The 17831-nt window shown below is 38.6% G+C and overlaps 2 protein-coding genes across 2 annotated transcripts; one reads left to right on the top strand and one right to left on the bottom strand.

Annotated features, from left to right (window-relative positions):
• Positions 1-11: 11 nt before the first annotated feature.
• Positions 12-2144, top strand: LOC149848336 (Tetratricopeptide repeat (TPR)-like superfamily protein). The gene has a single exon (XM_090004043.1). It carries the CDS (start codon positions 12-14, stop codon positions 2142-2144), a length of 2133 nt encoding a protein of 710 aa, XP_089860169.1.
• Positions 2145-4108: 1964 nt separating this feature from the next.
• LOC149848335 (glycolipid transfer protein 3-like) lies at positions 4109-12069 on the bottom strand. Its single transcript, XM_090011246.1, has 6 exons — positions 11685-12069; positions 11546-11601; positions 11259-11389; positions 8242-8377; positions 4449-4592; positions 4109-4299 (listed from the first exon to the last, which is right to left on the bottom strand). The coding sequence occupies exons 1-6, from the start codon at positions 11878-11880 to the stop codon at positions 4264-4266; spliced, it is 699 nt and encodes a 232-aa protein (XP_089867372.1). The 5' UTR covers positions 11881-12069; the 3' UTR covers positions 4109-4263.
• Positions 12070-17831: the final 5762 nt, after the last annotated feature.

The following is a 17831-nucleotide window of genomic DNA, read 5'->3' as shown; positions in this document are numbered from 1 at the left end:
CATAGACGTCAATGGAGTTGGCCTCCCGTTCTCGATCGCTCTCTCGGTTGCTCATGTACTGCGCCGAGCAGAAGAACGTCCTTGGAGGCAGAATCATTCATGCCCACATCGTCAAAAGCGAGTTCCAAATCGATATCTTCCTGAGGAACAGCGTCGTCAATATGTACGCCAAGTGTGGTCGTTTGGAAGAAGCGAAATTCGAGTTTGATGGGATCAGGAAAAGGGACGTTGTGTCATGGAACTGCCTCATCAATGGATTCTGCCAACACGGTAGAGGATTTGAGGTGTTGGGTTTCTTTCGGAGCATGTCTAGGGAGGGCCTGCGTCCCAACGCCTTCACTTTTTCCGGTGTGATCACTGCTGCAGCTAATGCTAACGCAGCTTGTGAAGGTATTCAGGCTCATGTTCTTGCCATGAAGTTGGGGAGTTGCTTGGACGTGTTTGTCACCACCTCTCTGATCAGTTTGTACTGCAAATGCGGTTCGGTTTCTGATGCGCGCAAGGTGTTCGATGAAATGCCCAAAAGAAACTCCGTCTCGTGGGCCGCCATGATTTCTGGGTATGCTGCCCAGAGGTGTGGTTGTGAGGCCCTGGAGCTATTCTATTTGATGATGGAGGAGGGCGTGGAATTGAATGAATTTGTGTTTACGAGTGTGCTCAGTGCATTCGCGGAACCGGAATTCATCGTGGACGGACGATTGGTTCATACGGTTGCGATAAAGACTGGTCTTGAGTCTCATGTATCGGTTGGTAATGCTCTTGTCACCATGTACTCAAAGTGTGGGAGCTTGGGCGACGCAGCTCAAACGTTTGGTAGTTCCAGCACTAGGAATGCGATCACCTGGTCTGCCATGATAACTGGATTTTCACAGGGTGGGAGCAATGATGAAGCTTTGAGATTGTTTTCTGAGATGCATTTGTCAGGACTCAGGCCTAGCGAGTTCACGTTGGTGGGCGTTCTCAATGCTTGTAGCAATATAGCGGCTCTTAAGCATGGTAAACAGATTCATAGCTATATGTTGAAGTTAGGATTTGAATCTCAGGTCTTTGTGAGGAGCGCACTTATTGATATGTATGGAAAATGTGGCAATGTTCATGATGCACGGAAAGGGTTTGATCAATTGATAGAGCCAGATATTGTCTTGTGGACCACGATGATTAGCGGGTATGTTCAAAATGGTGAGAATGAGGAGGCTCTTAACTTGTATGGAAGAATGGAAGCAGAGAACATTTTGCCTAATGAATTGACATTGTCTAGTGTTGTTAAAGCCTGCTCTAGCCTCGCAGCACTAGAACAGGGGAGGCAAATGCATGCCCGAACAGTCAAGTACGGGCTCAGCCTGCAGGTTCCAATAGGTAGTGCTCTTTCATCAATGTATGCAAAGTGCGGAGACCTTGAAGAAGGTATTCTTTTGTTCCAAAGAATGCAGGAGAAGGATGTTGTCTGTTGGAATGCCATGATATCTGGATTATCTCAAAATGGGCGTGGCAAGGAAGCACTGCAACTATATGAAGAGATGCAGCTTGAAGGCACCAAACCCGATTATATCACCTTTGTGAATCTCCTTTCAACGTGCAGTCATATAGGAACGGTTGACATGGGTTGGCACTACTTTAAATCAATGCATAAAGATCATGGTATAGTGCCAAGAGTTGAGCACTATGCCTGCATGGTCGATGTTCTCAGTCGTGCTGGTCATCTTGAAGAAACCAAGTCCTTTATTGAATCTGTACCAGTGGAACATGGGATGGCCCTGTGGAGGATTTTGCTTGGAGCATCTAGAAGCCATGGTAATTTAGTTGTGGGAGCTTACGCTGGAGAGCAGCTGATGGAGTTGGGTTCACAAGAGTCATCAGCTTATGTGCTTTTGTCTAATATATATGCTTCAGCTGGAAGATGGAAGGATGTTGAACGGGTGAGAAACATGATGAGATGCCGAGGAGTAAACAAAGAACCAGGATGCAGCTGGATTGAGATCAAGAACCAAGTTCATGTGTTTGTTGTGAAGGACCAATTACATCCTCAAATCAAAGAAATTTATGTTGTTGTCAAAGCACTGTCTAAACAAATGATAGATGAAGGGTACAGACCTGACACTAGGATGTTTTTTTCAGATTTTGATAATCACATGGAGGACCATTGATGCAACAGGGAGTTCCACCATATGAAAACAAAAGCTTCTATAAATCTTTGCTCCTGATGAAAACCCTTGTAGGTATTGATTTTGCCAGGAAGTCATTTACCTAAGCAGCTACCTGTTGTATGCCTAAACTCGGGATTCATTTTCTGCTGCACGCACTTGACGGTAGGATGCTTTTTCTGATTTTGAACATCACATGGCGCATGATGGGTGGAATGTCGAGTTCCATCACATGAAAAGAAAAATTTACAGAATTCCTTGATCCTGATGGATACCCTTGTAGTTGTTGATTTTTCTGGGAAGAACAGGAGCTACCTGTTTGTACTATATACTTGGATTCTTTTCTGCCACGGTACATGATTCTTCAACATAATGTTCTTTAGCACCCATAGCCATCTGGAAGGGCTCTAACTGGAGCGTGAGGTTGCAGAGGCACGGTAGGAACTGCATAAGTTTTGAAGCAGGTATTCTGTGCTAGTAGGAGATTTCAGGTTACAAAGGTTTCATACTGCATCAGTTAGTCTTGACAAGGATGAGTTCATGGATTTATGAAAGCTGAAAGCTAACATTGTTCAATGAAAATTTTACTTACTGTTTCAAATACACAAAACCTTGAATAAAGCAAGCAATAAGCTTTTCAGGAGTGTAGTAGTCCACCTAAAAAACAAAGTGAAGTGTGAACTCTAGATTGCTACTTTGATTGTTCTTTGATGCTTTTCTCTTCTTTTTTTCTTTTAATTGATGCAACCAACAGTCATAGAAGAATTTATATGAGGTCACTTTCACACTTGGATTTCACTGTCAATGTTTGTTACAATTTGTAAGCTATTTGTAAAGAAAGTTCAGTTCAAGAGGGATTACCAATTCTAACCCAAGCTTTCCAGTTGGAGATTTGTTCACATCACATAGTTGTGCTCATCCAAGGAGGACAACTATACTTAGTTCCAGTACATCTTTGTTAACTTTGTCACTTCTGATGGTAAGCATTTATCCTGGTGCTTTTGCAGTCAGACATGAGACTAGTGTCTGTAACAATATTATTTTTAAAATGTGATTGATGAAAATTATAAATTTCGGAATCTTTCTTGATGTTCTCATAATTGTCTGTTGCATCTTCGGTCAGGAAAGAACCTTATTATGTATTTGAATAGTTCATTTAAGTTAATAATTTCTAGATGTTTGGTGAGTGTGAAATGCTGGAAGTGAGTGCATGGCAAGCAAATGCGGAGGTTGTTGCAATGGAGACAAATGGTTAATTGGTGGATTCAAGTTTGGTATTGCATAAGGAATCATAAGAGTTAATTCTTTGACGAGAGATAGGCTGTCGCATTTGGGCTGATTATCTTCCTGGCCGGACAATTGATTGGCATCACCAAGAACCATCTGTTTAGTAAATGTGACTGTGACCAAGTACATTTCAAGGATTTCGAGTAAAGGAAAATCATCAATTAAGATGCTAACCAATTCCATTATTTTGTTGGGGGGGGTGATGTTCTTGTGGAGATTATTGGTGAGAACCTTATCAAATGGGATGCCTAAGGTCATTAGGAGTGTAGGATGTAGAGGAGACCTTGGTTCACCCTTGAGATGAAAAGGAACCAACGGCACCCCATAAGCAGATGTGATGTTTACTCTCTCTCTCTCTCTCTCTCTCTCTCTCTCTCTCTCTCTCTCTCTCCGGGGTCATGGCAAAGGCCAGAAGTGGCTGGAAACGATTCTACAGTTATTCCAAGCTGTGCTTACCATTTGATATGTTTTTTATGAAGGAACCCTTACCTAAGTGAGGGAAACCCCGGGTGGGGCCCCACGATCACCCTGCCTTATGTGACCCACCTTTGAAAGCTATGGACACTGGCCACTTGAGCTACCCTGCTTAACTTTTGATATGTTAACTTGCATCTTTATACATCATCATCAAAAGTATGGTATGACTTTATAATTGATAAAAATGGGAAGAGAGAGACAGAGGAAATGATTCTACAATTAATGCAAGCTGTGCTTACCATCTGATGTGTTAATTTACATCTTTATACATCATCAACAAAAGTATGGTATATCTATTTACAATTGAAAAAGGCGGGAGAGAGAGAATCTGCAACAAGTTTGTGCGTGTGCGTTGCGCCTATGAGGATTTCAGCCTGTCTAAACGTAAAGTTGCCTGCAAAAAATAATTAAAAAGAAAATAACATGGTAAATGAAACTTAAAGTTCTAAAAAAATTGGAAGTTGTCATCTACGAGTTGGCCTAGCCTGCCTTGAACATGATTATATATATCAAGGAATCAACATGACTAGCTAAAGAACTAACCAAGAAAGCGTGGATGTCGTTGAGAATTGGTGTAAATGATGACACCAAGCTGTTGATTTCTTCTTTCACCACTTCATAATCTTCTCTTTCCTCCATGATCAGATTCATGAGAACTTTTCTTTCCGGAATCAACCTCAGAGCAACCTGCTCCAAATTGTTAGTGTTAACATTAAGAGTTAGTCCAAGTGACTTATTATTAAGTGGCATATTTTGGAAGTTTGCTATCGATCATGATAGGTGATCCACTGGTGGAGCCACATGGGAGCCAGGGTGGGAAGGTGCCCACACCATAGCTTAAAAACTCGCCGGGTTGACCCGGTGACTCGGTCCAGATTGCCCAGTCACCCGGTCAAAAAACATGTGTGAACCGGCTTTAACAAAACTCGGTTGAGTCATGGGCGAGTCAGCCAAGCCATAGGCGAGTCATGCATAAATATACATATATAATATATAAAAATATGATTATACATGTATTAATAAAATTATATATTAAATATATTATAAAAAATATCATATAATGTATATTATATATAATATATTGGTAAAATACTATAAAATATAGATAATATATACATATATTTATATATTTTATATAAAAAATAAATTTAACATGACTCGGCCGAGTCACAACTCACTCAAGGACGAGCCGAGTGACGAGGATTTAAGACCATGGTGGGCACCACCTGGGCTCATCCCACTGGGGGACATGAAGTGCCCCCTCCCCACCCGTCTCTCTCTCTCAACCTTTGTGTCTCCAACTCTTTGCTTCTTCTAGCCGTATGACGAGTATCTCCATTTCATCTGGTGGCTTCTTCTAGCACAGGCACAACAGTGCATCACCTTCAAGCATGTTTGGTAGGCTCTCCATCAGGCATGGATCTGTGGGCATTCCATCTTTATTTTTTTCTTGTGTTTTTTTAGGCTTTAGGACTTTAAGGTTTTTTTCCACTTAGCAATTAGGTTTTCTATTTTGTTTTTGCAAATGAAAAGAATGCAACATTAGTTACTGTGTTTTTATTTTTAATCAACATTAAATATGATTGATGATTCCACATACTTGATTTTATTTAGAAACAAAAAAATTTAGTATTTTTTTTTCAGTTAGCATATATATGTGAATGATATTTGTTTAGGATTTAGGTTTTGATTTGGTTTTAGTTTTTTAAATAGCATGAGCCATGAATATTTCATGAAGTTTTGGGATTTTTTGTGTTTTTTTTAATTAACCTGTAGGTATTTTTGTATTTTTTTATTTCAATCAACATTAAACTTGATCCCATGCTTGATATTTTAGTTTTTTTTTAATTAGTATATATATGAATGATGTTTGTTTAGGATTTAGGCTTTTAATTTAGTTTTTATTTTTTAAATAGCATGAACCATGAAAGTTTCATTAGGTTTTAAGGTTTTCTGTGTTTTTTTATTTTAATTAGCATTAGGTATTTCTGTATTTTTTTCATATCAATAAACATTAAAGTTGATTCTACATGCTTGATTTTAGTTACAAACTTAGAATTTTAAGTTTTTTAACTATTATATATATGATGTTTGTTAGGATTTAGGTTTTATATTTAGTTTTTTAAAATATCATGAATATTTAATTAGGTTTTAGATTTTCTTGTTTTTTTTCAATTAGAATTTAAGTGTTTGATTTTGGTTGTTTTAATAAGGTGAATATTTAATTAGATATTTTAATGTTTTTATTTTTAATCAACATTAAACATGATTCTACATGCTTAATTTTAGTTAGAAACTTAGAATTTTAGTTTTTCTTCATTTAGTATATATATGTGAATGATGTTTGTTTAGAATTTAGGTTTTCGGTTTAGTTTTTATTTTTTAAATAACATGAACCATGAATATTTCATTAGGTTTTGGGGGTTTTATGTTTTTTCAATTTGCATTTAGGTATTTATGCACTTTTTCTTTTCAATCAACAATGAAGTTGATTTTAGTTATAAACTTAAAATTTTAGGTGTTTAGTTTTTTTTAAATTTTATATATATATATATATATATATATATATATATTAATGATGTTTGTTACGATTCAAGTTTTTTTCTAGCATGAATATTCAATTAAGTTTTAAGTTTTTTGTGGTTTTTTTTTCTTTTTTTACTGTGCATTTGTGCCCACCCTGGGTGAGCTAAATGACCGCCATATTGCTTTCCTATGAAAGAGTCTCTTTAATAAGGGCATTTGTAAATACTCCCCCCTCAAGGGAAGCCTCCTTCCTTTCAAAATGACACTTTGGAGGTAAAGTGCTTCAAGGGGAGGTATCAAAAGAAAAAAGAAAATGCGCTTTTGAACCATATGAACAAAAAAGATTTAGGATAATTTATGCATAGGCACCTAACATTTTAGAAAATTCACATTTAGCCACCTAAGTTTTTAATATTTAAGTGCTTTCCTTTTTTAAAAAAATTGTTCAGATGAATGTCTTGGTTACTTTTTTGCCTATATTAGGTGATATAAAGTTTACTTAGTTGGCTATCTGATCAATTTCGTGAAAGGGTAAGAACTAGTATTCAATATTTGAAAACTAAGGTGGTTAGAAGTAAATTTGCCAAACATTAGGTTCCTATACATAAATTACTCAAAATTTGATGTGCAGTGAAAGAAAATATTGTGTTTGGCTACATGCGATTGAGAATTCTAATAATTTTCTCATTTTTTTTTATGGAATTTTATTGAATCCAGTTCCATGGATAATTGGTTCCCAAGGAACTCATAATTAGCATCACAGTTATTAGAAGCATGCTTGTTTAAGTTCTTCCAAGTAGATAATATACCCATTAGAGTTTCGTTGTTCCCAGCTACACAAATGAATTATTTATGGATAGTACAGATTATAATCAAAGTTAGGTGACATAAATTCATCAAGTTGGGTTATATTTTAACACCAAACCCAAAAAGTACTTTGCAATTGGTCAATTTCATAGGAAACCGACCTATTCCCCTTTCTCATGACCGCTCTCTTTCACCTCACACACTTGAGAAAGAAAATTGTTCGGATGTCCTTGTCAGGGGCTCATGACAATCATGGGTTTGGTCCCCACTTTGGATAGACCTTGTTGGGTCCATGAAATAATAACACCAAGAGGTTTCGAATCACATGTGCTTGACCCAAATCCAACTTAGATTGGATCAGTCTGCATTTTACCTGGTCCAGGTATGGCATTTTAATAATCTTTGGTTGAGAAATCTGGCTTTCATAATCTTCCTAATACGTCATCGATTTTGAAAAGGCAATTTCACATCACATCAATTTTGCAAATCATGTATCTTCACCATTAAAGATGGGGAAAAGACAAGCAAAGAATTCATCAACTTTTTGTCTTATGATTTTTTTTTTCCCATAATTTGTTGGCTCTCATAATTTGGATGTTTTTGCCATCAAATGAACCCCAACCAAGTTCAAGAACTTGGTTATGTTCTATGTGACGGCAAACAAGATCCCATATTTTTCTAGTTAAAGTGGGTCCCATCACTCCCTTTTTCTCCCCCAATATGGAAGCCTTGTTCTGAGTCTATTTTGACTGGGTTTGGTATTACCATGCCAAAATCCAACTCATACCTGAGCTCATGCATAAATTTAAATCTGAATCGGGTCTGAATCCATAGAGGACTTACTGTAACTAAAGTTGGATCTAGTTCAGGATCGTGCTGCGTTGATCTAACCCGTTTCAGCCTGCCTTCTAGACTTTAAAATACATCTCAATTGCTTCTCCTGGTGGGAGACCTAACCCAGTTCAAGGCCCAGCTAGGTTCGAGTCAATGGATCACAACTTACCTTGTATGCAGCGGAGGCGATCCAACCGTGCCAAGGTTGTAGAGTTGCACCATATGATTCCTCGACGATGTGGATCAGATCCCGGTCCGCATCAGCCATCAATTTGACTAGGAAAACCATGGCAAAGTCCATTGACCTGGAAACAGGAACAAGTGGGAGTGAATCCTGAGAAATGGCATTTGACTTTTGAAATTAAATCCTGATGAAGAAAATCCAGGTATTCTCCTTTCCCTTGTTTGGGTAAATAGATATATATTATTGTTTGTGTAGCATGGAGCTTGTTTATTGCCACCTTGATAGAAAGTGATAGTTTGGTGGAACTTGTTTTCCAAGGAATGGGGTTCCAGCAATCCAAACACAACCATATAAGGTGATTGGGGATCTTTCAGAATTTACTATATTGTAAAGTGCCGCATGACAAAAAAATCCCACGGGAAAGCAAACTTTTTCAGGGAATTACGAGAATTCTCCACTTCCATCGGCATGTTCTCAAACAGGAATAAGGATTCCAATTTCTTCTGATTTTCCACCAATAGTCTTTTTCAACAAAATTGTGAAAAATCGAAAAAAAAAGGGACAAAAATCCATTTTTTTTGGGAAATGCTAAGCAAAAAAACTCAGTCTTTTGAGAGAAATATTTTGAGCACATAAAAAAATTTATCCAAATTTATTATATCTTGGGTTTGGATCAAATTGAGTCTTGGATCATAGGGTTTTAAATTTCCCTTTCTTATTGTAAAACATTTTTAATTTAAAAACTTTTTAAACATGCTGAGGTTTTTTCTTTTCTCCTTGTGACACTAAAAAAGATATTTTCAATATGTTTTCCCTTGCTCAAAAAAATCGCTATTACCAAAATAAAAGAAAAGAGAAAAGAAATCACCAAGCGAAAAATCACCTTACAATTAAATTTTTTTTTTTTATATATAAAAGCAGCCTTCAATCATGGGAATAATAGTATTTACGAATACAGACAATCACATAAAGCAAACACAAGGTTGTCCTGATTCTACTCGTGTGGGGCCCACGGCACCTGCCCGGCTGCCACCAGAGAAATTGGAAAATAAGTCTAGAAAATTGTGTACAGTAATTACTGTACGCGTGCATGTACCGGATAACAGTACCGACTCAAAGGGCTGCATCTCCCAAGGCCAAGGTCCATGTCAGGGACTCAATGAGAGTCCGGAGCATTGGGTCCGAAGACAGGAGGTCCATGGGAGTATAAATGGATCGGACTCCGTTGGATCTCCAATTTGAAATCTCACACACTATTCTAGGATATGTACCTTAAGGTAAGATCTGAAGGTATATTGAATAGGGTTTGTATTTGTATGATGGAAAATCCTTTTGGATTTAGATTCTAATTGGGATATGTGTTTTATGTAAGATCTACATCCGGATATAGATGAATCCAAACCACTTGTATGTTTTACATGTAAAACCATTGTTTTCAACTTTTTTTTTTCTTTAAATTGATGCAGTATTATCTTTTTTTTTGAAAGGCAAGATGGGGTTAGGCGGACCCTATCAGAACAACACCCGCCCCCATGTGGCAGAGTGATTCGATCCTGGGCGTTTACTACATGGGATACCACCTCGGTGGTAGATCCAGTATTGTCATTTAGGTGCAGGTTTGGATTCAAATCTGCTACATCAAATCTAGTTCAGGCTCAACTTAAGACTCGGATTTGCTGGCTAATATTCAGATTCACATCTGTAGGCCCCCACGCAAGGCCGATAAAAAAAATGATCACCACATTCCTCAAAGATTCCATGGAAAAGAGGGCTTGAAGCAATGATGTGCCATGGCCCGAAATCGACACCGCCCCTTCTCTTCCACGGAAATCACTTTCCGATCTAATTTGTGTCAACTTGGATCGAGATGAGATCCATTGACCGCCCCGATCCAAATTATAGGGAGAAACTTGAAAGGCAATCATTTCCGGGCGAGACAAAGGGGGGGGGTGGGGTCCAGCATGATACAGTTGTGCTGGATCATCGTAGCACTTTCAGATAAAAAAGTGCCCAAACGCCGAATGAGAAACAGGTGACGATGGTGGTGGGTCGCACAAAAACCCTAATCAAAACCCAAAATAAGCATAGAGCTTTTTCAAATTCCGAGTCATGCAAAGTCCGTCACAAACCCTAACAAAACCACATGGTGCCAGGCACACGCACACACACACACACACAATATGTAAATGGGCCAAACCCAGCAAAAAATGGTCAGGGAAAGTCAGTCCAGTTATCACCCACAGCATATTGGCTGGCCTCAGATTGCTAAAACCCTTGAGCCCCCCTGAAAGTGCATCCAGCTTCGACCTTGCGACAAGAGACATGCCACCCATGGGTTCGAACTTGTGACATCCCGTCAACTTGGTGACATTCACAAGTTACCCCTATCAGATAAGACCTTGTGAACCCATATAGGATTAAGTTTGTGCTAAGCAAGGCCTAATGATGCTCCAGTTAGAAGGATGGAGAAATGGGAAAATATATTAGTTAAAAGAGGTCGGGGTAGGTCTAAGAAGACATGGATGGAGGTGATAGGAAAGGATATGAATGCTTTGAACCTCACCAAGGACATGGCATTGGATAGAAATGATTGGAGAAGAAGGATTCATGTGGAAGACCCATAATGATTTTCTTTTTTGGTTCATATCGCCGACCCCAATTATTTTGGGATAAAGGCGTAATTGTTGTTGTTGTTTGTTGTTGTAAGCATATGGTCCATTGGATCAAGCTCAATTTGAGTTTAAGAGACCATTTCATTTGCGCAAAAGGTCCACCTAGTCCATCACACTTGGAGTAGCATCATGGAGTTCGATGATTTGCAAACAAATCAAACCTAGGTTTGATGGGTCATATGGAAAGAATAAGAGAGAAATCAGGAAGAGGGTTTCTACCCTTCTCCAAGTATGAATTGTGAATGGTCAATACCCAAACCAAGTAGGGAAATATAAGTTAATCACCATTATGATAATAACCATAATGAAGGAAAGATAAGAAAACCCAACCTGGTTAGCCAAAGGACAGCCCTGGTGCAGCTCAAGGGCTTTCTTGCAGTCCCTTCTTCAGCCTCCCTCTTCACTATGTCGGTCAAACATGAGAAGGATGAAGGATTGGATTTGTACATCATCTGCAACCTCTATTTTCGCTCACCGATAAACATAAAAAATAAATAATTACAAATAAAAAATCCACCAATTCTACTAAATTAATCAAAATATCCAACACGAGCTTAAGAGTTGAGGGTGATTCCATAGGGGTAATTTCGTCATTTTTAGGAGAGAGAGAATCTCACCTCAATGTTCCCCCGTAGATCTTGTCTTAGCACCCTCATGGTCGGACCGATCCTATCTGCACAGAGAGAAAAAGACCAAAATACCCCAAGTTGATCGGTTCATTCTGCTGATATCAGAGAGAGAGAGAGAGAGAGGTACCTAAGATTATCAAGGCTGAGTTGCAGACGGTGAGGAAGGGTAAGGTGGATCCGCGATCACCACCGTCCGATCTGAGCTGATGGATGGCATCGAGGGCTGTCTGTATGGCAGGGGCCTTGTTCTCACCGTCCATCTGTTGGGGGTCGATGATGAATTTGGTCAGGCGCCCTACAACAGCACTCTTCATCATGATCATGGGGGCCGGAGATTGGACCTCTCTATATTTGATCTTCACCAGAAGACCTTCACCACCCTTTCTCTCTCTCTCTTTTTTTTCTAGAGAGAGAAAGTCAACGATGGGAAGGTTGGAAAGAGGGAGAGGGAGAAAGGGAGGGAGCCATCGCCATGGTCGTCACACTCTTCTTCGATATCTCTCGCTTATCCCTATTTTATATCTATGTACATAATATATATTCAATTATTTTTGCTCCTGCTTTGATAAGCTTGTCAATGTATTCACTCAATATTTATTGATATACCTAAACATCAAATGACGTCCTTGCGTGTATTTGTGTCATCTTCAGTCCCGTCGCATTTTTTTTTTCCACTTAAAGTTTAGTAGTTTTTTTACTTTCTCGTAATTAGTTAATAATTTCAGTTTACCATGGTTTATTGTTTGGGTATTTGTAGCTCTTGGAACTCCCAAGTAGGCTCATTAAGTGACCCGGTTCGTCTTCAAAAGGACAATATAGGTTGGGTCTAGTTCAATCCGGATTTGGAACTCCTACATCTTTTCATCCCCGCTCCGATTCAAGATTCAAGAATCAAAATTTGGAACTCCTACAGCCTAGGGCCTGTTTGGAATCTCGGCACTGGGATGGGCGCTTATGCATTTGGCGTACCCGAGACAAAATCTTGGTCAAACGCCCACGGTGGTCCTGTTTGGAATCTCGGCGCTAGGATGGGTATTTATGCATTTGGGATGGGAAGTGAGGCCCTTTCTCCTTTGTATTTACACTAAAGGATGGATTTGGCAGCTAGGCTGGCAAAGCAGCTGCCACTTCCTCAAATGCATAAACTCCATAAACGCTCATCCCAGCTACAGGTCTCAAACATGCCCTTATAAACTTGAAGAAGTGAAGGCCATCTGACAATTTCCGTTGCCGAGTGCAAATACAAAAACGGGATCGCTTCGCCTTTTTTCTCATTTCCACAGGCTGACTACCTTCTCAATTTCATTCTCCCAAACAGCCACCACCATAATAGTTTGACCAAACCTCAACCCAAATCTTCAACTCCCATCCTAACTACCATCTCTAAAACAAGCTAATGAGAGAGGCAATGTGCTCAAGTCATTGAACATTAGGTTGGAATAGTGGTCGTTGTAACACATTTATGTCCAAGGGTTTGCTGTCTCAACTGTCAAGACTGTCCAATTTGTCACCCCCTGACCCAAGTTTTTTTTTTCATCAGCAAAAATAAAGATAAAATGGCAATTACAACAACAACATGAGCAAATAAATAAGTAAATAAACAATAAGACGGTAAGGACAATAGGCCGATGCAAGGGTAGCCCCACTAGCCTTATCTCCTAGACTTGGACAACCCAAGATCGTCCAGTTTGCTACTCCCTCGGAGAGAGATAAAGATAAAATGTCAACAATAAAAACAATAGTAATAAATAAATAAAAGTTAAGAAAATAGTAAATAGAAATTTTTTAAAAAAGAAACTTGGAATTGGAAATCTTTTATAAGTGTGTGTGTGAAAACACCAACCCCTTGATAACGGATTTACATGTGTATTTTTTCACACATGGGATGGCCTTCCCATCATGGAAGGCCTTTCCCATGAAGTCTTTTCTTATTGGTGGGATGGAAAGCCTTTCCTATGGAGTTTTTTTCTTATTGGGGGAAGGAAACAAACACAAACTGCTTAAGGAGTAGAAAAAAAAGTTCAAATTTGAAAAATATTAATTGTCTGGTGCTTACGTATCATAGGAATGGCTTTCTTTCTCCAGATAAGATATTAAGATATTGTTCCAGATAGCTAAAATGTCTCACTTAGGCTCTGTTTGGAAGCCCGAGATGAGGAGTTAATAAATGCTTTGGGAAGCAGGTATTGGGAGATGAAAGAATGATGAGAGTGGAGATGGATAGGGCTGTCATCGGATCGGGTACCCGACCCATTAGAGTATAACCAAACCTGCTCAAATAACAAATTGCTGGGTTCAGGTTTTGTCGGGTCACAAAAATGAAATCCCAGACCTGAACCTGCATAATTTTATAAATTTATTTTTTATTAAAATTACATATAAAATACTTGGGTTGGGTACCAGGCAAAAATCATGGCCCCAGGTCCTTTTGCTGAGTGTGGTTTCTTCAGTTTATAAATCCAAAAACAGGGCTTGATTAAGGCCTTGATTGCATCAGCCCCCTCTGGATAGACTAGTTGTTTAGGGTGAGTGTTTGTGTAGAGACTCCAGTTATCACAAGTTTGATTCTCCTTGGATCAAACCCACGACATGGAACATTCCTATGAGGCCAACAGTGTCCAGACAATAACGTACTTGTCCAGGTTGTCTGCACAATCAAACACCCTTTTACGGTTTACCGGTATACACGAGGGCCAATTGGGGTTCGATCCTAGTGGTTCTTCGACATAAAAAAAGAAAAAGACCTTGATAGGTAACCCTATTAGCCTTTCCCCAAAACAAGAGGATGCTTTGGAACAACCAAATTACGTAGTCTGTGATGAATCGGATCCACTTAATTTGGAGAGTCCATTAGTGATGAATGGGGTCCATTTCTCAGCAAGGGTCTTTGCTTAGTAGTGGAGCTGAACACCAAATTGCAGATAGAATGTGATGGATCCCCACATAGGCTTTTGCTGACGGATCTCGGTCTAAAATGTCTTCCAACAATAGTACCAAATAGGGGTGTCAGTGGTTGGGTTTGACCCGGATCTGACATGTACCAAACCCTATAGGGTCAGGGGTTGGTGATAAACAACGAGGTCCGATTAGAATCCGGGTCAGACTCAAAGGGTCCGATTAATATATTGAGCCGGGTATAGTTTGTGAAATTTCATACCAGACCATGGCCGACCCAAGTTCAGATTAAGATCCATAAATTTTTAATGTAAAAAAAGATAAAAAATGTTGTTTTACAGGGTATGGTCCGAGTTTTGTTCATGTAATCCTTATAGGATCTGGGTACGATTTCTTTTATAGTGGACCCAATAGACCCAGTCCGGACCCAATACCAACATCTCAAATCAGATCTGGGTTTCGTTCCACTTGGGTCCGGGTCATACCCAACCATTGACACCACTAGTACCAAGCCATCAAAGAAACAACATAAAATGGATCAGTTTGATTGGAAAATTTAGACTGAAATTTTTGGGTTTATATCCATATGGATTTGAATTCAAAGGATAAGGTTTTTACAAACACAGATTAAGAGCGATACGCTCGATTCATGTCCAGATTTCAGTTTTATATTCAACTTATTTTTAGATCCAATTCAGTTTTGTATCCAGTTCATTTCAAAACCTAATCAGTTTAGTGAATTAGGGTTTCTGCTCATAGATGGAGGATTAGGTATAACTTTTCCGGGAGATTCGCGGTCCAGATCCAATGTATCATATTTACTGGTTTGTACATAAATTGTGGCATCCAAAGCACATTAACCTAAAGTACCTAAACTATATTGTCTGAAAATATAGTTGGAGATAAGTCTCTCTTGTGGTATATATTTTGTTCCTTTGGAAGGGGAGACCTAGCTTCTTTTTTTTATTCACATGCCTTCATTGATGAGCTTAGCAAGTATATGTTTATTTAGTGTTTCAAACTTTGAATATAAGCTGAGGTGTTGACTAGGCTAGTCTGAAACTGAGTTGACTTCCACTTGGGTTCGACAATCGGGTTCCTGTTCCGAGTGAGTTGGTCCTTGCCGCAAGTACGACAAGTTCTTTGCGCCTTGACTCAACTTGGAAGGCCGAGCCTGGTCTGAGTGAGTTGGTGACTTGCCGCAGACCAAAAGCGTCTTTTAGTCGGCCAGACCAAGAATGTGGAGCCTAGACTAGGCTGGGTTCGGCTTCTACATGTTTTGATGGGAGTCAAGGATTTGACCAATCTAAAGTCAACTTAGACACCACAAGGGCGTGCTGCATTGTTGTTTTCATGACTTCATTCCCTTAATGTGAGGCTTCATGTTTAGGTAATCAATTTCCACAATATGGAAGACGAGTGGGGACCAAGCACAGTTTTGGTATATATGCGTGCTGGATCCCATGATTAGGGCTGTAAATGGGTCGGGTTTATCTTAGGTACTCAATGCTGCCTGAACCTGGACATTCAGGTACACGCATAAAATATGTCTACATTGAAAAATTGTGGGTCTTAATCGAAACTCAGGTCGGGTCCGGGTCTGGTATAAAATTTCACAAACTATACTCAGGTGCATGTACTAATCAGATCTTTGGGTCCGGACTCGGGTCTTAATCGAGTCTTATTATTTATCACCATACTCGGACCCTATAGGGTTTGGTTCGGGTTTGAGTCTAGGTAAACTAGGCTTGTCGACATCCCTAGATAGCGTAGATCCATCTATTTTTATAAATGGGATAAAATTTGGTCACGGCAGCATGAGGTATAAGCTATATTTTTGGGAAACAAAATGGATGTGTTAAAAAGTATGAAAAATGATCATATTGTACAAAAAACTAATGTATTTTCTAAAAAGCCTTACTAATTTTTTAAAATCTGCCTCGTGTCTAAAACCAATTTTTTTTTGTTGTAAAAGAACATTTTGACCCTTTTCACATGCAATTTTTTTTTTATATGCAAACTTCTCTCTCAAATATCCAAATATGCTAATTTTATCTCATATTTGCAATTTTTTTTCTAAATATATGAATTTTCTTCCACACATTTAGGAATGTCCTTGTATGTCTTCGTACATTTGTGAAGGTTCTCTCTCTCTCTTTTACTTCGAGAAATTGCCCCAAGCACAAAGACCTAACGGCTTTGGCTCAACCTGCCATACTTGTGGTAGTTGTCCATGTTGACATAAAACTCTGAGGGCTTACCCTTTAACCCAAGGGATTCGCCAAGCTTCAGCTAAAGCAGGGATGACACCTATGGGATTTGAACCTAGATTGCCCTTCAAACAGTATAGCCCCATCTCACTATGCCAAACCCCTTAGGTCTATTTGCTGCTAAAGTTCTCTTGATCGTGCTTTTTATGAGATTCTTAGTAAAAAGAGTTTGTTGGAAAAGCCTATACTTCAAAAGCACTAATAAAACCTTTAGCAATGCTTCAACAACACAAAGAGCCTTTAGCAACACTTCAAAAGTGCATATTTGGTGAAAAATTGTAAAATACAGTATGTCATCACATATTTTGAAAGAAAAATTGTATATTTGAGAGGATATTCACGTATTCTCATATTTTGATGGAAAATTAACAAATGTGTAGGAGAAAATTCACATATTTCTAAGGAAATTTATATATTTAGATATTTGAGAGGAATTAAGTTCACATGTCTCACATGTGCAAAAGATGAAAATATCTTTTTACAATCATAAAGTTATGATTTTGAACATCAAGCTAACTTTAAAAAATTATAGTTTTTTGAGAAACATGTTAATCTTGCCAGAGAGTACAATCATTTTCATAAAAAAATAATATAAAATAAGAAGCTAAAAGCTGTTGTAAAGCAATTATGCAAGTCGTTCATGAAAAATGAAAAGAAAACACATAAAAAGTAATATAAAGCGCAGGTAAAAACAAATAAGAAATGACCAACAAGGGCTATACTTGTTTGGTAGGAGTAGTGAGTGCACGTTACCTTGTGTTTGGGACATTTCATGCTCAAATCCCAATGACATGTTTGTATAACTGGTGGGTCAGCAAAAAATAATTAATATGAACACAAACATAAAATGATATAAAACCAACACAAACTTGTTATAAAAAATATAAGATCCATTGGACTTTTCAAATTTGAGCTGGTAACCTACATCTTATATTCATCTAAGCTCGTCCCGTTTAAATTTTTTGATATAAAGCTCTTGCTTCGTGTTGGACCCAGCATTATCATTTAATATTTGGGCATGGATTCAACTCTACTGCATCTGAAATGCTTTGGATCAGACTTGACACCCAATATTTGGATTGGTATCCGGATCTATCATACTCCGGAGC

The sequence above is a fragment of the Nuphar pumila genome, chromosome 1, assembly GCF_984573655.1.
Source record: "Nuphar pumila chromosome 1, dmNupPumi1.hap1.1, whole genome shotgun sequence".
In the NCBI taxonomy this organism is placed as follows: domain Eukaryota; kingdom Viridiplantae; phylum Streptophyta; class Magnoliopsida; order Nymphaeales; family Nymphaeaceae; genus Nuphar; species Nuphar pumila.
The sequence above is the reverse complement of the archived record's forward strand: the minus strand, read 5'-3'. Positions and strand labels throughout refer to the sequence as shown.